This window comes from Dendrobium catenatum, unplaced genomic scaffold, assembly GCF_001605985.2.
Source record: "Dendrobium catenatum unplaced genomic scaffold, ASM160598v2 fragScaff_scaffold_325, whole genome shotgun sequence".
Lineage (NCBI taxonomy): Eukaryota > Viridiplantae > Streptophyta > Magnoliopsida > Asparagales > Orchidaceae > Dendrobium > Dendrobium catenatum.
Window position 1 is genome coordinate 784,720 of NW_021318787.1, and position 21,764 is coordinate 806,483.

At 33.6% G+C, this 21,764-nt stretch overlaps 2 protein-coding genes across 3 annotated transcripts in view; both read right to left on the reverse strand.

The window, feature by feature from the left end:
• Positions 1-15,540: 15,540 nt before the first annotated feature.
• On the reverse strand, positions 15,541-16,219 carry LOC114579347 (serine/threonine-protein phosphatase 7 long form homolog). Its single transcript, XM_028693585.1, has 3 exons — positions 15,919-16,219; positions 15,767-15,851; positions 15,541-15,680 (listed from the first exon to the last, which is right to left on the reverse strand). Exons 1-3 carry the CDS (start codon positions 16,134-16,136, stop codon positions 15,567-15,569), a joined length of 417 nt encoding a protein of 138 aa, XP_028549418.1. The 5' UTR covers positions 16,137-16,219; the 3' UTR covers positions 15,541-15,566.
• A 4,165-nt stretch (positions 16,220-20,384) lies between these two features.
• Positions 20,385-21,764, reverse strand: part of LOC110114040 (F-box protein At4g00755) — a 41,449-nt gene continuing 40,069 nt past the window's right edge. Inside the window, exons 5-6 of one of the 2 annotated variants that reach the window (XM_020846790.2) lie at positions 20,781-20,802; positions 20,385-20,695 (exon numbers count right to left, since the gene is read on the reverse strand). In XM_020846790.2, the coding sequence (XP_020702449.1) occupies positions 20,687-20,695; positions 20,781-20,802 (31 nt within the window). In that variant the 3' untranslated portion in view covers positions 20,385-20,686. Of the gene's footprint in view, positions 20,803-21,764 lie in introns of both variants that reach the window. The other variant, XM_020846789.2, reaches the window with a different exon arrangement.

A 21,764-nucleotide genomic window follows, 5' to 3' on the forward strand; every position in this document is an offset into this window, starting at 1 on the left:
TAAATAAAACAAATATGCAAGAATCATAGTAGTCGAGAAACAATAATATTTTTTTTATCATCAAAATGATAGTACTTTGATCCAAATTTGCAACAACACTTTTCTCATAAGAGGATATTGCATACCATCAAATATCTTTTTAAGCTTCCTCAACCAATTCTCTACTTCTTAGAACTCAACAAAGCCCTTAAACCTCATAGCCTCCAATCTTAGAAACATATACATATGTTGGTCTACCTTATCAGATCTCACTATAAGAACACTACGCTATGCACTATAAGAAAATCAACAATTACCGGCGGTCAAAAAATTGAAAGAATTATTGGCGATTTAATCTGTCAAACTGCCGGTACTAACCGGTGGTGTTTAATAATACATTGCAAGAAATATCGATGATATAATTACCCCGAGTAGGCCGCCAGCTTTCTATTTTCATGACGCCTTTACCGGCGGACAAGCCGCCGGTGTTATGTAATTTTTTCTGGCTTTTGAAACCGCCGGAGAACTACCAGAAATCAACTTAATATTAGCCAAACTGAGCCTTCCTCCTCATTTGCTCACATATTGTTTTCCTCTAGACGCTCGCGCTCGCCTCCGACTACCTCCGTAGGAATCCGACTGGAAAATTTAGCAGCCGGAAATTGATCGCCGCAATTTGTTTCCTATGCGGTTTATACCGGCAATTAATAAACGGCTAAAAAATTACTAATAATTTTCAGCACCATCAAAAAGTTTATCATAACCATCAGAAAAAGCCGCCGGTAATTAACAATTTTTCTGTAGTGGCACCAACCCATCAATTGGGTTATCAGACTTGTAAACTATGAAATTGTATCATAACTAACTATTGGAGCATTACTATGTATATAAGATGTCTGACTAGCATTCTATCTGTTTTTCATGTCTGGGTCTGATGGATCCATACTCACACAAAATATATAATTGAACACACATATACATAAAATAAATAATAATGAACACCTAAAAATACTCAAAATTATCCACCTTAGCTTACAAATTAATTTGTATACCTCTCTTTTATGATTCATTCCAAAACCATTGCTCTTATACCACAAAAGTATATCACAACTCAATCCAATCAGGATAGGTCATATCGTATTGAGTTGTAACAAATAAATCTTAATATATAATTTTAGAATATTTTAGATTCTCTTTTAATATTTATTTTAATAAATAATAGACTACAGAGCTATAAAAATATTTAAGTACTAAAAATAAACTCATCCACAAGATTTTTTTTATTTCACAAAAATATATCTATAATACAGTACATAACTACAAACAAAAGCTATATAACTAAATAATAAACTAGTCATATATGTATAAAAGTTAATAAAAGAATATCTTTTAAATCTGATCAAATCAGTAACTGTTAATCATTAATCAACAAGCTCCTTCCCTTTCTCAGATCCTAAAAATTGGAAGCAAAATCATAGTGAGCTATAACAGCTCAGTAGGCCACACAAATCGATCTGAATTTTCAAATTCTCATATTAAACATTTAAAAAAAATATTAAAAGCAATTAAATGGAGTATAAGAAATCACTGTGCTGAGCAAAGTAACAAGAGCATAGTAGTTGTCTAATTATTTAAATAATAATACTAATCATATAAAGAAATTGAATATCACGTAATAAAATAAAATAATTTATATTAGTTTTGTCTTTTCTAGACCTAGATAAAATCTCAAAGGATTTTGGCCCATTATAACTCTATTTTATGCTTATACCACCGGAACATGCCTGTAGGCATCATCATATGACTTATAGCCACAAGAAGATATCTTATATGCACTAGAATCCGAGACACATATGAAATTTCAAAGGATTCTGATCTCTTATATCTCCTAGCAGTCATAATTAAGTCACATATGCACATATTTTATTACATTATAGCAATTAAAGTATAATTGAGCATTTGTTAGAATTATACAATTTTGTATAATAATAGGCAATAGAAATTCCTACTGAGTAAAATTTCATAGTTTCAAAACATGATCAAATTATCAAGGTTGTGTAAAACACTATTTTAACACTTTAATTATACTATAAAACTATTTTTTAGTGTCCATATTATTTTTTATTTAATAAAAACTGCACAATTTCTAAAATGCATGGTTAAAATTTTCTAGAAATTCAATAGAATGTTCATAATCTAAGTATTTATAATTTATAAAAAGTGGTAAAAATTTTTTTCCGATGCAAAGTTATATTCATTATTCATTGATGGAAATATAAATTTAATCTAAAAATTTAAAAAAAAGTTGCATTTTTGAAAATTGTTATTGACATAATGTGCCCTATCTCGATCCGAACAACATTTTCAACTGAAAAATCAACTTTTCCCTCTCCAAACCTCTCTATTTTTCTCTCCTATTTGGTTTGCTGCTCGATCAATGTATATATAAAATGTTGTTAGTGGCCTAGCATTGTGGCACTACCACCCAATGCTGCGGCCCTCAAGGTTGTGAAAACCGGACCGGACAAGGAACTGGAAGAAGGAGAGGTTCAAGGTTCAACCGGTCGAACCGGATGATGCAATAAATAATAATATTATTTAAAATTAATAACATTAATATGATAATAACGAGAATGTAATCTTAAATCATATAATTTTAATATATTATCTCTCAATATGATCAAATTAAATTGAAATTATGAATATATTATAATATAATTATAACTTTTAAAATATATAGTTTATTTGTATTATATTTATGAATATCTAATAATTTAATTATAATTAATTTTTACATTTAATTATAGTTATAATAAATGAGATTCTTATAATATATATCATAACAAAATAAAAATTTTAATATAATATTAAATTTAGAAATGTGTATTAAGAATATTATTTAATATAATATATAAATTTATATTATTAATTCATATTATATATATTATAAAAAATTTATAATATATAAATTTATAATACAAATTAAAAAAACTTTGCACCCAACTTAAATTCATAGCTCAACTAGCCCAAATTTATGGTCAAACCAATCCAAATTAATGGCCCAATAAAGCCCAAACTCATATTCGACCAATTTTGGTGTCGTTGGGTTCATCTTAATATGACGTTCAATTTGACAATAAATTTGTTGAGATTAGAGTTCAAATAACATCAAATTTAATTTTGAAAGTTTCTAATTAAAATATGCCTCGAGATTCATTATGGGCCAAAAAATTTTCGTAAGGTATCATGACTTACCAAGAAAATTTATTGTATGACATGTGCCTTTTCTTCCCATTATTTCCCGATTTATGTTCATTATATAATAAGCCTCTAAAGACTATCACAACCCTTTCCCCCTGTCAAAATATCTTTAAAAATATAAAAAAGTACCAAAATCACATGCCGACATAATAGACGATATAAAGGAAGTTGGAGTGACGTTATTGATCCATTATTTTAGCCACTATTTTATCATTCCACTCAGATAACTAATTATAATTATTGTGTCCTGGAATATTCACGGTGATATAGAAATATATATAGTTTAACGTCCTAGTTTGTACGAAGATCTAGCACACAATCAGATAAAATAGAGGGTGCATCATTTATAAGGACACCAAGATTTTCATGTGGAAAATCCTAAATAGGGAAAAAATCACGGGGCCTGGCCCAGTTTGAATGAATCCACTAGCATTTGAAGTTGATTACAAATGAGGCTCTTAATTGGAGAGAAGGTTTTGGCTTGATGTAACAAAATACATCATATATATAAAATGCATTACATGATATAAATTAAAAGAATTAGTATTTATATGTTTGTTTGGACGTCATAAGCATAATCGACCGGAGATGGAGGTCAAAAAGATCGTACTAGGATGTTAGTGGCCGGAAGGACCGTAGTCAGGCGACGGAGGTCGGAAGGCTCGTAATTGGCGAAGGAGGTCAAAAGGATCGTAGTCGGCAAGCAACGCAGGTTGGAAGGACCATGGTTGGCGGGCGAAGGAGGTTAGAATGACTGTTGTCTAGCGACAGAGGTCAGAAGGCCCGTAATCGACAAATGAGGTTGGAAGGACCATAGTCGGTAGGCGACAGAGGTTGAAATGATCGTTATTGGCCGACGATAGAGGTTAGAAAGAACATTGTCTTATAACAACGGTCGGAAGGCCCGTAGTCGATGAAGGAAGTCGAAAGGATCGTAGTTAGTGGGTGACAGAGGTAGAAAAGGCCGTAGTCGGGCGATAGAGGTTAGAAAGATCATAGTATGGTGATGGAGGTCGGAATGCCTGTAATCAATTAAGGAGGTTGAAAGGACCATAGTCGGCGGGCGATGAAGGTTGAAAGGACCATTGTTGGCGGGCGATAGAGGTCGAAAAGATCGTTGTCTAGAGACGGAGGTCAGAAGAGCTATAGTCGTTGAAGGAGGTCAGAAGGACCATAGTCGGTTGGCGGCAGAGGTCAGAAATCTGGTGATTGACGGAAGTTTGATGTCAGGAAGAAGTTCAATAATGGACGAAATTCTGGCGTTAGCTAGAAGTCTGATTGAAGTTCAACAATGAGTAGAAATCTAGCGTCGGGTAGAAATCATATGATAGGCGGAAGTCCAGCATAGGGTAGAAGTCCGATGAAAAGCTAATGACGGGCAGTAGTCTTGTGATGGGTGAAGGTTGGCATTGGGCAGATATCTAGTGACGGGTGAAAGTATGGCATCGTATAGAAATTCGATGACGGGCGTAAGTCCGACGTCGAGTAGAAATCTGTCAATGGGCCGAAATCTAGCATTAGTTGGTGGTCGAGTAGAAATCTAGCGTTAGTTGGTGGCCGGGTAAAAATTTGATGTCCGTCGGTAGTTGGGCGAAAGTCTGGCGATAGTCAGTGGCCGGGCTAAAGTTCGGCGATGGTCGAGGAGTCTAATGGCAAGAGAACTCTTCTTTCTCTTCTTGCTTGAGTCCCTTCTTCCGCCCCCCTTAATGAAGAATAAGTGGTCTATTTATAGTTTTCCAAGAGTGTTATGTCCAGTAAATAGGAGGAAGATCAAGGGTAATTTGGGAGTAGTTTGAATGGACGGCCGATATTGAATCCCTTGATCATGGCGTGTTTATTGGACATCTGAATTTTATTTTTCCTTTTCATGCCCTGTTTTCTACTCATTTCTACGCATTTAACTATTAGAGTATGTATGATTAGAGTGCTTCCCTCGATTCTTTTCGACTGTTGAACAATTTCTATTCATTCACTATTGTTTGATTTGGATGAAAATTTTTTATGTTCATGATGGTTAGGAAATAAACTAACTAATCCAAAAGTCTCAAGCATATCCTCAAAAATATTTGATTTTATTTGATTTAGTGTAACATTTTGTCAAAATCATTTGATCCAAGTGAATGTAGAAGCTGTCAAGGTAGATGCTCTTGATATTCAAGGTAGAAACTATAAATTAGCAAAATATGATAATGATTTGGTTTGCTTGAGATGACAAATTTATTATCAAAAGGCCCACCTTTTTCATTGATCTTCAACAATACATCTGTCAAATGCTAAAAAATATAAATTTTAATAATGTCAAATGTTGTCATTATCTCTAATATTGAACACAATAATGTCATTGGACTCAAATTAACTAACAAATTTCTCTCAAACATCACCTAACTCTATATGTGACCCAAGTAAATTATAGCAAACCTATAAATATATAAAACATATAATTTGAATCTATCTTGAACCATCACAACCTTCATTTGAATCTTGATCGAATCTTGCTTGAAAATTTTTTGAACAATCTTTAAAAATACGAAGGCTTTTAAAATCGAACCGGACCGGCCGGTTCAACTAGTTGAACCGCGAACCGGCTAGCTGACCGATTACGGTTCAAGATAAAACCTATTTCGCTGAAAACCGGCGCCGAATCGCTCGAACCAGCTATCCGACCGCCAAACCGGTTCCGATTTTTAATAAACAGCTGGTTTGGCTACTGTCCCGATTAGCCAAATCCAATGACCGAGATTTCTGGAGGGGAAGCTTATACGATAGATAGGAAAAAACCCTCATTCATGTTCTCTTCAGCTTCGACCTTTAATGAACGAAAAAAACGCTCATTCGAGGCCTTCTACCTATCTTCTTCCACGACGACGTGCGGAGCGCCGAAGCCAACACCGTCTCCGTTGTTCATTCTGCTCATTCGCAAAGCAAGAAGCCAACATCATCTCCTCGGTAGGCCTGCTCGTTCACGAAGCCAAGGCCAAACATTGCCTCATTCTGGTTTGTTTCAGAATCTGATATTCAAATTTAAATTTAAAGATATACATTAAGTTATATTTAAATATTTAATAATATGTCAATACTTTTAAACTAAAAAAATTTTACATCATCTTTAAATTTAAAATACTCGGAATAAACCTAAACTCCAAATAATTTTTTCTTGATTCTTGTGTAGAACATCATCATTAAGGAATACTTTTTTATTTCCTTTCTTTTTATAAAATATACAAACAGCAACATTGAAAGCATAAGAATTCATACAATCTAAAAAAAAAAAAGAGATTCTATTTAAGGAGCTAAGCATTCCTCAAAAAATATTAGTTGCTTGCGACGATCATTGTTCTTCATTCATTTTGTCAACCCAAATCATTATCACCAAGTTATCACAGAAATCATCAAGCCAACCAGTATTTTATCTAACAATCCCAGACATCTGAAGAAATTAGTTTGACAGCAGAAAAGAGTTAAATCACTTATCCTGCTTGTTAAGAATAGATGCCAGCCCTATCGGAAAACTGAAGCTGGAAGATGGTGCTTGCTTGGGATTGGCATCTGAGGACCTGTACCCAGCAGAAATCAAAGATTATATCACAAGGTCAAGAAACCAAAAAAGAAAACAAGAGAGCTAACTTATTTAAAATTGAGAAATTCAGGCAAAGCACAGTAATAATGCCTAATAAAGGATTCAGGGCCACTGTAAAGGTGTATTTATGGTGGTAAAATTTTATTTATTTCCAAATGCCTCATAATACATTATTGAGATGGTAAATGGGATAATAATAATAAAATAGAACATTGCATTCAAAAATATGGCTATGTTAATCAAAAGGTGGAATGCTGCAGGAAGTAACGCAGCCCAGCCAAACCTATTTACTTCCAAAGGGCCATAGAAATATAGTGTAGAAAACGAGGAAGAAAGATGTATTTTCATTAGTTAGAAAATGTTCGGTTTCAATAATAATGAATTGAAACTTTGTAAGTTCAATTCTTATTAGTGGTGCAACTAAATCAAGCTAATTCAAGATCAGGTTTATAAATGGCTCGTGAATTGGGTTCAATGAGTTAATGAGCCTAGCCTGAGTCAACCTTGACTCGGCTTGGGTTCAATGAGTTCAATGAGTTTTTTTTTTTTTAAAAAAAAATTCTTTTTCCATGCTTTCTCATATCCGTAAAAAAAATCATTGGTGAAAAGAAAATGAACATAATTAGAATTCCGCTATTACAATTCACAAATCTTAAAATAATCTAATAGAATAAATATTATATACTAATAACATAGATTATAGAAATAGATCATCTCTATAATCATATTACATTGTAGCTGATGCTTGCAAGGATTGGCACGACTCTCTCCAAGTACTCTTCCACGGTGGTTTCGTCTTCAAATCCTACGTCATTCTAGCTCAAATCAGGGGTTACTCAAACTCAGACTTAACTCGCTTACACCCTCAGTTCCTATAATCATCTTTGTCATCTAGAAACCTAGAGAACTATAATAGAGAACTTACTTTTATTTATCCAAAATAGTGGTAACTCAATATTTCCTTCTCATTCAAGTTATGAAGTTTTTTTTTTTTTAAATTCTTTTTCCATGCTTTCTCATATCCGTAAAAAAAAATCATTGGTGAAAAGAAAACGAACATAATTAGAATTCCGGTATTACAATTCACAAATCTTAAAATAATCTAATAGAATAAATATAATATACTAATAACATAGATTATAGAAATAGATCATCTCTATAATCATATTACATTATAGCTGGATTCCTCTTAAGGTCTTTCAATGAGCATAAAGCCACAATAATCTTGGTCGAGATTTGACACCACACAAATAATCTTGCTTATGACCTAATTTGGATATTTTGATTAGTTAACTAACTATGTGTAAGAATCCAAAATTTCTTAGTCTTCATACTTGCCGTGGGTCATTCAATCATATCAACATTGCATTAGTTTAACCGTTATTGCCAGACTATTCAAATACTTAAAGAACATATCAATCATATCGGAGCTAACTAACATCATAGGTATATTTAAAAAAAATAAATTAAAAGAAAATAAAATACAATTATAAAACTCACATATTGCTCATCTAAGAGAGTCAAGAGGAAGGGTAATGACCAAACCCCCTCTTGTGAATACTTCCGGCTTAAAGCTTTCCTAGCGTGCTCATACCAAAGAGTATGGGCTCCAAAAATTCAGACCCTAACCTTTCGTTCGGAGAGTTTAGGATGTTATGAGTCAAATTTTTAGAAGGCTAATTTAAGATAAGATATTACCCAAAAATTTGTCTTTTTTTCAAGGACATTATGATCTAATTTCAAGTTTCTTATAGCCACAAGCCCCTATAGTTATTTATCCCACCTGGTGACAAGAAAGAATTTTTATGTTCAAGTGAAGTGTATTAAGGATGAAGATAAAAAATTGTTTTCAATAGAAGAGTGTATTCAACAAAGGTTGATGAGATATTTCGATAAATGTTTTAATGAAGATTGTGAAAATGCAATTGACTTTAGTGACCTTAGGACCCTCAATGAAAATAGATATTCTTAATTTTATCATCGTATTAATAAAATCAAGTTAAAGAGACTTTAAACTTTAAAGAAAATAAAATGTGAAGAAACTATCGGTTATGATGATATTCCAATAGAGGTGTGAAAATGTTTAGGAGATCAAGAAATTTCATGACTTGCAAAATTTTTCAATATTACTTTTAAAAGATGTTAGATGAGTGGAGAAAGAGTGTGTTGATTTTTATTTTTAAGAATAAAAATGATGCACAAGAGTGCAAATTATAGAGAAATTAAGTTAATGTGTCATACATTAAAATCATGGGAGAGAGCATAGGTTACATCGTGATGCTAATGTTTCTCAAAATCAATCTGGATTCATGCCGGATAGGTCTAATATGGAAGCTATATATTTATTGAGAAATTTGATGGAGAAGTATAGAGAGAATAAGGAGGATCTACAAATGATATTTATTGATTTAGAGAAAGTATATGATAAAGTTTCAAGGGACGTGCCCTGGAGAGTTCTATAAAAGAAATGAACTAATAATACTTATATTCAATCCATTAAGAATATATATGTAAGAGCTATTACTTAAGATAAACAACAAGTTAGTTTGACCAAATATTTTCCTATTTCAATTGGATTACATCAAGGATCAGCTTTAAGCCCATATCTTTTTGCTTTAGTCATGAATGTTCTTATTAGGCATTTGCAAGAGGATGTACTTGATATTTATTTTTTGCTGATGATATTCTTCTTATTGATAAAACTAGAGAGGAAGTAGAAGGAAAACTTGAATTATGGAGTTCAACCTTAGAGTCTAAAGGTATTCATTCGAGTAGATCTAAAACCGAATAAATGGAGTGTAATTTTAGTATTAATAGATTTAGAAAGTGGATTGCAACTTTAGGCAATCAAGTTATTAATAAGAGTACACATTTTAGCTGTGTCGAGTCTGTATGTTTAAAATAATGGTAAAATAAATGGGTATATTATTAGTAGAATTCAAGTTGGATGGTTAAAGTGGAGAAATGCATCGGGCTTGTTGTGTAATAGAAAAGTAATTCTCAAACATAAAGAAAATTCTATAAGATGGTAGTGAGAATTGCAATGCTTTATGAAGCAGAATGTTGGCCATCAAAAGAGAAGCAAAAAATTAGGTTAAGTGTTGCAGAGATGAGGATGCTTAGGTGAATGAGTGACTTTACTCTTAGAGACATGATACGAAACAAGCATATAAGTGAAAAGGTTAGATTAGCTCAAGTGGAAGATAAGATTAGAGAGACTCGCCTTAGATGGTTTGGTCACATAAATCGTCGGCCTTCTAATGCCCCGATTAGGAGAGTAGACATATTAGATTTGGCTTATGTTAAGAAAGGTTGAGGTAGACTTAAAAAGACTTAATTAGAAAATATTAGAAATGACATTTCTTTATTAGATTTAAATAAAAAATTGACTCTTAACAGAATAAAGGAGAAACAAAGGAGAAACATGATTCATATAACTGACCCCACGTAGTGGGATAAAGACCTGATGTTGTTTTTGTTTTTTTTCTTTTCTTTCTTGATTTATGTTTCTCTCTCTAGAAAGATAAAGAGGAGAGAGGATAAAGGAGAAATAGAGAGGGGTAAATTAGAGAGAGAGTTTTTATCAAGGTTTAAAATTGCGCAAATAAGCCTCGAGGCGTTTTTCGTCCGTGAGGCGAGGCGTAAGCCTTGAGGCAGTGTGAGGCGTAAGCCTCACCGACGAAGAATTGTGTAAATGAGAATTTAAGGGTTTTAGCAAGTAAAAAATAGTAAGATTCTATCATACAATAAAAACATCTAAATGACAATTGAAATAAAGGGAAAGTAGGAAAATATATGCAATAAAATCATGTCCAAAAGTACAAAACCAAAATATTAGTCTATCAAAACTCCCAAAGTACAATTAAGAAAGAACATATATAATCCAATCATGTCTCATCACTAAATGGGTCTTCAAGGGAATCTTCTCACCCCTTCCTCCTCTCTTATAGAGTCCAATGTCTTCCAATCAAAGCATGCACTCACGAAGAAGTAGACTAACACTAACAACTATTACTAAAGATGATGAATAGAATAATATGCTGGACTGCCGGGGGTCCAAGGGGGCGCTGCCCCTTGGCGGGGTTCGACCTGCCTGGTTAGGTCGCGAGGTCAAGGGGCGGCGCCCCTGCGGGGGTTTCCAGGGGCAGCGCCCCCGGAACAAAATTTTATTGTAAGAGTAATTTTGAAGTTCTGTTTGTTTTTGAAATTTGCAAGTTGTTTGTATGGGAAGATACCGAGTGGTACCGAGCATGTACCTAACGGTACCGAGTATGTACCTAGCGGTACCGAGCATGTACCTAGCGGTACCGAGCATGTACCTAGCAGTATCGAGCAAATACCTAGCTGTACCGAGCATATACTGAGCGGTACCGAGCATGTACTTAGCAGTACCGAGCAAATACCTAGCTGTACCGAGCATATACTGAGTGGTACTGAGCATGTACCTAGCAGTACCGAGCAAATACCTAGCTGTACCGAGCATATACTGAACAGTACCGAGCATGTACCTAGCAGTACCGAGCATGTACCTAGCTGTACCGAGCATATACTGAGCGGTATGGAGCATATACTGAGCGGTACTGAGCATATATTTGAGGCGTACGCCTCAAAGGAAATTGCGCAATAACGCTAGTGAGGCGCGCCTCACTCCACCTAAGGCGTACGCCTCATGATGCTTGAGAATTGCGTAGGCTTTGAGGCTATTTTGAAGCAAATTGCGCAAAGGCGCGCCTCAGATTGTCCTAAATGCATCAGTGCGGTCTATTACACCAACAGGCAATGTTTAAGTTACTTGGGCCACGATCAAGATATTTCATAATTGCTTTAGCCGACGTGGAGTTAGTTGGCCACCATTGAGGCATTTGAACTTGCTATGCGCAAAACATCACGTTCTTCGAACATCTTTCTCGTCACACTCGCTTGAGTTGATTGCAATATGAATATGCAGGTCAACAATGACAAGAAGTGATGTCCTCAATCTAAAAGCTTAACTTTAAAGATAAACTAATTTTAATTAATTCAGATAAGCCTAATGATTCTTGTGATATTTAAATAAATTAATAAGGGCATGAGTTTTCATATATGAGCAGCTAACTTGTGGTGAAAATATGCAACAAGTAGGCAAGAGAACATTTTTGAGCTGGTGGAAACTTGTCATCGTATCAATATTTAACACTTACCTTTGCCTTTTGGTTGGTTAAAAATTGGAGGTGAAGGGAGGGCACATAGCAATGAACGGTGGTTTCGGAAATCCTTGAATTTTGAAACTAAAATGAATTTTAATAAAAATCCCATTTGCATTGTTTTATTTAATTGGTTGGTATACTAGGCATTGTAAATTGATAGAAGTTTATCGGGTGACTAGAAAAAAAACAGAAAAATGTTTATATTGCGTAAAAGATAAATGAAATACTTCAAGGAGCAGAGGAGAACACAAGAATTTGTACACATACACAGGCTGCAATGGACCCTCATAAGCAAAGGTTGATATGCCTTGTCGCTGTTTGTGCTTGGGATTAGCAGTGCATAGTATATAAACTCTTCCACGACGCTTCACGGTCCTACAAAATTCACATAGCTTCTTCACCGATGATCTTACCTTCATGTCTGCCAATTAGAAAGAAAAAGAGTTCAACTATTCTGATAGCACTAAATGCATGTTGCTGCACATTCGTGTTAGTAAAATACTCCAAAACATATTAAAAATATATAAATATTGTTAATTCAGCTTAAAATTCAGAGGGACCAAACCCAAGACATCTTAAATTTCAACTAGTGCAACATCATCAGCTTTATTTTTATACATTTTATCAAGCATAGTTCTAGGGTTTGTTTGGTTGGCAGAAGAAGCTTTTCTGTGCAAACAAAATTCTTTCAGAGTAAGTGTGGTCCAATTGGCTGCAACGGAAGTGCTCTCTAAAGTAAAAGGGAAGTGTGGCCCAACTGCTACAATATGGTCTGGTGCAAAGAAATGGAGCAACCTTGCCAAAACTGAACACAATGAAGTAAATTCCTGTGTATTTTGTTAACTCAAAACATCTTCATAGCAAACTAAATAGCCTCAAAGTTATAGTCATCAGCATTACATGTCCATGAGGATTATGTGGTCTTACAAATGCCATGAAGAAAAAATAACTAGAAGTGTAATTTTAGCAGATTAGATAACAAGAATGATGTACTTTCTAATATGATGGTTCCTTTACTTTCTGCTGCCTGTGCACACAACTAAACAGACTATCAAGTCCATCCAAATTACACCCAAGAAGAGAAAGATAGCTATGAGAGTAATTTTTAGCAAGTTACTATGAACTACTACTCGGCATTTGCACCAGCTTAGCATGGAGACATAGAACGGCAACCTTCCGATGACCCGGTTAGGAAAGTAGATGTATTATATTTGACTTATGTTAAGAAAGGTAGAGGTAGACGTAAAGACTTGATTATGAAACATTAGAAATGACATTTCTTTAACTTTTAACAGGGCACAATGGACAAAAATGATTCATGTAGCCTACCCCACATAGTGGGATAAAGGCTTGTTGTTGTTGTTGTTGTTGAATGTTGTTTGTATTGTTTTTATTTTTCTTAAAAATGTTTATATTGAAACAATTATGAATGTTGTTTGAATCTCCTTTTTATTATTTTTTAAAATTCTACTTACATATATGAATAACTAATGTTATTCATCTTATTTCCTTAAATGTGATTATAATTATTCTTAGCATATGAATTTCATCTTCATACAAAAATTTTTTTACAGTTCAATGGAAAAATTCATAAAAAAATGCACTTCATGTCAAGCTATCAAGCCCATAAACGAGTCGAGTAAAAAATGTCAAGCTATCAAGAAATTTAGCACGAGTACAAAAATGTAGCTTCCTCATATCTATAAAAAATGTAATGGCTTGCTCATTCCTAATTTATAACACAGAAAATGTCAAATAAATAATGGCTTGTTCATTCATAATTGTTTCAATGTAAATATTTTTAAGGAAAATAAAAACAATCCAAACAACATTCAAAATAGAAAATTATGGCTGCACCAAAAGCACGTTAGGCAATATAAATAACTACAGCATGCAAAATACTTGATATCAATGCCTCACCTCCCTGTTTTCTCCAAATACTAGATAAATATGAATCAGACAAATCCGTTCCGCCTCCCTAAAACAAGTAATAAGTATATTTAAATTTGTATTTGCAGAAAGAAAGCAACATGGAAAGAAAACAAAGACAGCATCAATTAATTGAAATAAAAAATCACTCAAACCCTTGCAGCAATCAAATTTCTGAGAACGTGAAATCTTCTCTCCTAAGTTTGGCTTGTGCTGCTGCGGTAGACTAGGGCACTGGCTGCTAGAACGGAAATCCGAAGGAATGCGCGGAACAAAGCCGAAGTTCCGAAACTTGAACAAAACTGAAACAAAGATGAAGGAATGGCTTCCGCCTCTTCCTCTTTTCGCCGTTCGCTACTTGCCTACTAAACCTAGATTATTTCATGCGTTGGTCCCGCGATCCCGCACTCCTGTCCGTCTGATTCGATTTTTTTCTTTCTCTGCGGACTGCTGTTCGAGCCATTCGACGAGCTGCCAACTCCAGCAGCATTTTGATCGAACTCGGGCGAGTTTGAGCTCGAAGTTCGATAAATTCAGCTCATGAACTTGCTATCGAATCGAGCTTGGATAATCTCGTGAGCCGGGTTGGCTCGTTTACACTGCTAATCTCATTATCTATTGTTAAGTAGGGTAATTTTTTAAACTAAGCATCGTATTAATTATAATTAAGCGATTAACCAACGAAAAAAAAAAAAATTTAAAACTCGCCAGTTCATCGGGCGACTTATATCAGCGAAGTAAGTCGCCCGTTCAACTGGCGACTACCGTTATTTCTTGAAGTAACGAGATTGTGTAATTGTAATAAGTCGTCCGTTGAACGGGCGACTTATTCTTGTGAATATAAAAATAAAATTGCAACTAAAAAAGATTATGATTAATTATTATCTTTTTTGTTTTATGAATAAAAGTTGGATTTGGTATATATATATAATAAGAGGCTTAATCTATTTTTCAAGTTTTTGGTATATATAAAATTCAAATTTAGAAAGATTATTTTCTTAGATCATTCAGAAGTTATATACGCTCTAATTGATAACAATAAACTATAATAAGTATATATATGTATATCAAATATTACAAATTCTTTAAAAAATTATATGTTCTTGGATCATCCAACATTATGTTTTTTAGATCAAACTTCATGTAAGAGTTAATAGAAGAGCATAATAAATTTAATTCCATGATATGAAATAGTAGTTCCATAGTAGCACAATAAGAAACATAAACAACAAAATATAACTAAAGCAACTAAAAGATACATGATACAAAAAACTAATGCCTCCTTTTATGTCGATGTGGAATCGCATCAGTGCATGGAGTAAAATGCTGAGTTGCTCGTAGTGGCCTGGTACGTAGATGACGCTGGTCCTGATCACTAACATCTTGCTGAGTAACTGGGGGCTCTCCCAAGGAGGAAGGTACAAACTGAGGTGTGGAGGCGACGTCAAACTCAGCTGTGAAGTGGCTCTGAGAGGGACCAAGATCAATAGTGCAATACTTGCTTGGTGATACAATGCTCAATTAGTATCTGACTTACCACGTCCATCAACTCTTACAAAACTAGGATCCATTGGCATGATATCAGTGGAAGGACAGTATCCAAATTGTCGTAGTACTCGATCAGGGAGATGTCACTATACCCTTTTCCAACTGATCAAAGGAACTCTGGAGAGCCAAGTGTCCTGACCTGAAGTGCATATCTCTGGAACCTGAGCACGAATCTCTGCAGTGTATGGTTCCCATATTACCTGTATCATTTTTATATAACAAATTATTCGTCATAATATGGAACAAATATGATTAAAATGTATCAATATAATTATACTTAACATACCTGACTCTCCAGTAAGCCATCCAGCTCATCCCTGTATGTCATAACATTTCCTACAGGTACCTCCCGAAGTCGTTCCTCATTCCACCTATTTAATATTAATTAATACTTTAGCAATAAAATTAAAAATAAATAACATAAATATAACAAATTATCTTATTCCAACACTCAAACCATCAAGCTGAACAGGAAATGGTACATGAAGCTGAGGTCTTCCAACATGTAGATGCTCCCAAGCCCATATCTGTAATAAGTGGATGCACCCTGCTATGTTTGCTCGTTTTGGTCTAGTTGCTTCAGATAGCTCCCTATACAAATGAGCTAGTACTGCACCTCCAAGTGAGTATGTCCTGAATATTGCTATATCCTCCATCAACGACAAGTACTGTAAATAAATTTCAGAGCCTGAAGTGTCTGGGAGCAGGTGACATCCAAGTCGAAAGTGTATGTCTCGTGCATGTGAGCTGTTAGTTGCTCAACAGCTATATTTTATGTATTAATTTCTTTGACCTCTACATAAAGTAGAAGTATTTGCCCAACTGCATGTGATAACACCATCTGACACACCTCATCATCGTCCACAACTGAAGCTATGAACTCATTCCCCAAGGGTAAACGACAAACTAAGTTTACTGAGTACTTCGACATATCATATTTTAGGGATTTCAGAATTCTAATCTTCAGTTGCTCTAAGTTCATATTTGCAGATACTTGCAACGGCCGATAACTACCCCCAACATATGTTGGTGAATATTTATCATCTAAAGACAAGTGCCCACCATACATAAGAACAAAGGATGCTCCTCGTCCAGACATTGTTGCACTACTAAGTATAGTTTATGATTACCTACAATTACCCATACACAATCTTACTATACTTCAACAAATAAATTCACACATAGGAATTTAACTAAATATATTTAAATAGATATTTTTTTATTCACATAAAGATTAACAAAAGAAATTTGCATATAATGTTCGTATTTATATTAATTTTTTATACAATTATTCTCATCATAATTATTTGAAATTAAATATTTTAAAAAGTTAACTTTATATTAAAAATTCCTTGTAATCCCTCAAACATTATAACTATATTTTATAACTATTTAGTACTAACTATTACCAATTATTGAAGGTAAATGAATGTTGGCCCTTTATAACGATATGTTAAGCAAATGCATTTTAAGTAGACCATCCTCCAACATTTAACTTTCTATTTTAATAGGGAAAACCTTTAGTTGCCCACGATTATCTATATTGTACCTCGATATAAAAATCTAACCCTAACACGAAGATATGACATTCGTAGTCATATTTGGCAAAAAAATTCATGTTGTCTAACAAACAAAAGGAAATTAACAAACAATATCCTTATATTAATTTTAAGATATCTTTAATACAAATTTTTTTTAATTATACATGTATTATTTTATTTTTTTTCACAAAATTTTTCATATAATATATGCTCAACATATTATATATCTCAAAAAAAAAAAATGAAAATCTATATTTGCCCAAAAGAATCTTAGCAAAAATTAAGTTCTTTCCACAAATCAAAAAATTCCTCAAGCTTTCACAAAAAAATACCACTTAGCACACACAAAACCTAAATCTAAGCACTAAAGAAACCCTAAACTTCCAACATAAGTCATTCAAATGAAATAAACCACTAAAGGAAAGAAATTTAACACAAAAAATGCCAAAAAAAATTTTTAAAACTCCCTTACCTCGCGGATTTGCCCAGATTTGCCGAGAGCCGCCGAGTCGTGAGGCAAAAACGAACACTTTTAGGGCAAGAAAAGGGCTCTTCGCGGGTGTATAAAGTGAAGAGTAAGTCGCCTGTTAAACGGGCGACTTACTTAAAATATAAGTCGCCCGTTCAACGGGAGACTTTGGCGAGTTTAAAATTTTTTTTTTCCGTTGGTTAATCACTTAATTATAATTAATATGATGCTTAGTTTAAAAAATTTCCCTTGTTAAGTACTCCATGCTAATTTTGTTTTCATTTATTTAATTGTAAAAATAAAATTGTTATTTTTACGGTAATTTTGAGATGTTATAATGTTTGAAATAGATGTTAATATTTAATTAATTATATTGAACTAAATGATAAATTAAAAAAAAAAAAAAACTTAAAAATGTTTTTTTTACTAATCCAAACAACCAAATGAGTCATAATTGTCTCTAAGAAAACAAGGAATGAAAGATAAACTGTATTCAATAGAGTGCCCTAATATTTCTTGATGCATCTATATCCTTTCCTGAGAGTTAGTGTTGATTTATGCTTCATTTAGGATAGCTTTAATTTTTACTGTTTTCTAAAACAACTTTTTAATACAATTTTTTTTTTTAAATTTATGCTAAAAAATACTTTATAAAGCAATACAAAAGCTGTCTGCCTGAGCAGATATAACAACTTTTTAAAAAACCTAATTTATATCTGTCCAACATACAAAGGAACATATCAACATACAACTCGTCTAGTCTTCCCCATATTTCAAAAAGGCTCCACTCATTTTTAATAAAGAAAAATCAACTGAACTAATTCTTCAAGGGAACTCTCATCGAAGTTACAACCATTTGCTCCCTATAGGAGATGCAGACTTGAGCATCGCGTATAAATTTACTAATTCTTGCTAAATGCTATAGTGACACATTTTGACGATGATTCATGAAGAAGATAGCAAATCAGACGATAAATATTTCACCATGATTCATGAATTGCAATTTAGAAAGTTTTTCAAAACTCAAAGCCCCAATTAGAGGTCCACGTTGAAGTCCAATGAATAATCACGTATTATAAATTTTTTGACATTATAATTTTTCGTTATGAATTTGTGGAAGGTTCAATATATATTTTAGGATGACATAAGCTTTGACGTTTAAATATAAGAGAAAATTATCTTAGAAAATTTTACTTGATTGATGCAAATTTCGATGTATTATTATGTTTTAGAAACCTCTAAAATTAAGCTCATAACCATTTGAATTCAAATTTCAACAAGTTTATAGGCAAACTAAATTTCTCGATAATAAGACTCTAAAAAAATTAACATATGATTCGAATCATATGAAGCATATAGAAAAAAATAAAATGGTCTTCAAATCTTGTATGTTTACATTCAAATTGAACAGATTGATGAGACGAATTTAAAGATTATATGATCATTCAATTATAGATCATTAGGGCACTCAACTTTTGAACAAATGATCTATGTTCAAGGGGACTAACATGAGATGTTCGATGGCGTGTATTTGATTATAATACATTTATCAAAGTACCAATATAAAAAAGGCTATAAATTAAGCTCCATTTTTTATATGAAAAAGATTCTTAAACTGAGAGATAAATAAAACTATCCTTAGAAACTGCCATCACCATCGCCATCACCTAATTTTCATTGGCCAACTATAGACACAACTCACTATAGAATAATACAATAATTGACAATTTTGTATAACCCCATCTTATTTAATTATAAAGAAAGGTAAATGTTTATATCTTTAATCATTTAGTGAACTATTTTAACTAGACTTAGCCCTATAATTTTTTTTCCATTTTTATATTTTCCACATAAAAATTTCTATCCTTGCAACTTCTATTTTTCTACGGGCTGAATTTTCATATAAGCTAAGATATAAAAACTCTACCACCATAAATTTTCTAACACATAACACCCCCAATTTAATAATAACAAACAAAATAGCCCTTCAATATGTTTCACCTCAGCTAAAATTTAGCGACAAATTAAAATACCATAATTGTAGAATTTAGCTACAAATTAAAATAATGTATCATATTACAGAAAAAACAATTATTTAAATTAAACTCAGATTTAAAAAATTTTTATTTGAATTCAAAATTGAAATATTGAGAGATTTAAATTTGAACATCTTATTGTCATTCATGTCATGATTATACAATAAATTTTATGATGACTTTCAACTACCTAACGAAATCCTCCACTTTTCTCATCCAGTACTTCATACCTAGCAACGACATTGTTTGAATATTCATGACGTGCTTGAATGTTAAAAGATAAAATTCCACCAATAAGCATCTTTTCGACAAAAAATCATCTATATGTAACATAATAAATATAATTCCAACATATAAAGCTTTAAATTCCAAAAAAACAATATTCCATTGAACATGATCTACATTGAATATGATTCAATGGGTTGTTGTCCATTAGTAGAAGAATTCCTTCTCCATAAATTTAATTAATGCAATCCAAACTAGCCAGTCTAACATTAAAAGATATGTCTTCTTGAAAAGTAACGATTTCAGTTGACAACACTTTTCCTCTTGAAAGTGAGATTCAAGTGACAAATCCCCTAACAAGTTGGCTTCATTTGGTAGTGTTGGCTTAGCACAACACATTGTTAGCGATACCATCTAAAGAAACAAGAAATATTATTCTGTGTGGATGCCGAACGCCGTTCAGAGACTAACCAAAATGCGCCATGTCACCCCTTCGCTCGGTACCGTTGATGTGATGCATTCTGGTTGGTCTCCGGACAGCATTCTGCATTTGGTCTCCGCACAGAATAATTTCTCAAAAAAACAGACCGTTAAACCACCTACTCTAAACAAGCCATGTAGAGTGCATGAGAATTTATAAAAGTAGCATAGCTTAATAGATTTCCAATAAGTACAAAAATTCGAGATATCATACTTCATCCTAAAACATTTAAATCACATTGATCAAATAAATCCAATGATAGACACTGAAAACAATGATCATCCAATCATATGGCATACAAACAATAGTTTTCATGACTTGGAAAAAGCACTTCACACACTTCAGTTCTATCTATACTCAGAATCATGATTCCACCTATTCTTTTTTCGCCTTTTTACTTTCATCCATGGTTTCCATCGCGACGAGCGACGAGGCTGTTGAGCAGTAACATCATCTAGATACTCTACAGCACGAGGGAAATACAACAAAATTGAATTTCCCAATCTGTCAAGAAGGTTCACATCGAATGCTGGTGCAAGAGGGCTTACTATTGCTTTAACTTGAGAATCACTGTAATTAAACAAGGATTAAGCATTCTTCTTTAGCGGCAAAGGAAAAAAATGGGGATAAAAACAAACGCAGATCTCAGGTTTCCTATACTAATTAGAGAAGCCTTTGATGCATATTATAAAAGAAAATTGAAGCTATGGTAGCAAACATGGCAGCATTATTGCAAACATTTAAGCTTTCATTCCAAAAGTTGTGCCGTTACCTGATGATATATGTTTGTTGTGCATCACGAAATAAAATAATTTCATATAGAAATATGAACTACTCTATAATTTGGTCCACATGCTCATGAAGTTGTAGAGCGCCCGCATCGGATATGGACCGAAGTGTCTCACACCGTTCTGAACCCAGCTCACGTACCGCTTTCATGGGCGAACAACCTAACCCTTGGAACATACTACAGCCCCAGGTGGCAAATGAAGAGCCGACATCGAGGTGCTAAACTTTCCCGTCGATGTGACTCTTGGGGAAGATCAGCCTGAGTAAATTTTATCCGTTGAGCGACGGCCCTTCCACTCGGCATCGTCGGATCACTAAGGCCGACTTTCGTCCCTACTCGACGGGTGGGTCTTGCAGTCAAGCAGTGGAAGGTACATAAGAACATTTAAAAAATGTGGAAGAGATTTTCTCATCAGTAAAAAAGGGCTTACACAGTGCACGAAGCTCCCATTTACAGGCTTTGAGGGGTTAATGCACGCAACTTAACTTGCAATGTAGATAGTCTATTTTTGTGCTCGAACCTATCTATGATTGAGTCACGGCAGGGGCAACTAATCACTCCTTTAAATCCACTCTCTATTTTAAGACAAGCATACTGCGTATAAACCTTTACTCGAGGTTCATTAGGATGTTTACATGCTATTCATGATTGGAGTTATTTCCACCAAAATTTCATTTTAGGGTGCATGGGATAGTAACTCTTAAACATAAAATTTCAGAGCAATTTTAGTTTCGTTTGTGAC

What these genes read in the sequence shown, in the direction of transcription:
- LOC114579347 (XM_028693585.1), bottom strand. Translation starts at nt 16,136, where the DNA reads ATGGAGGATATAGCAATATTCAGGACATACTCACTTGGAGGTGCAGTA. An exon ending in GGTTTGAGTGTTGGAATAAG is followed by an intron (nt 15,852 to 15,918) that starts ATAATTTGTTAT and finishes AATATTAAATAG; the next exon opens with GTGGAATGAGGAACGACTTC. An exon ending in ATGGCTTACTGGAGAGTCAG is followed by an intron (nt 15,681 to 15,766) that starts GTATGTTAAGTA and finishes AAAATGATACAG; the next exon opens with GTAATATGGGAACCATACAC.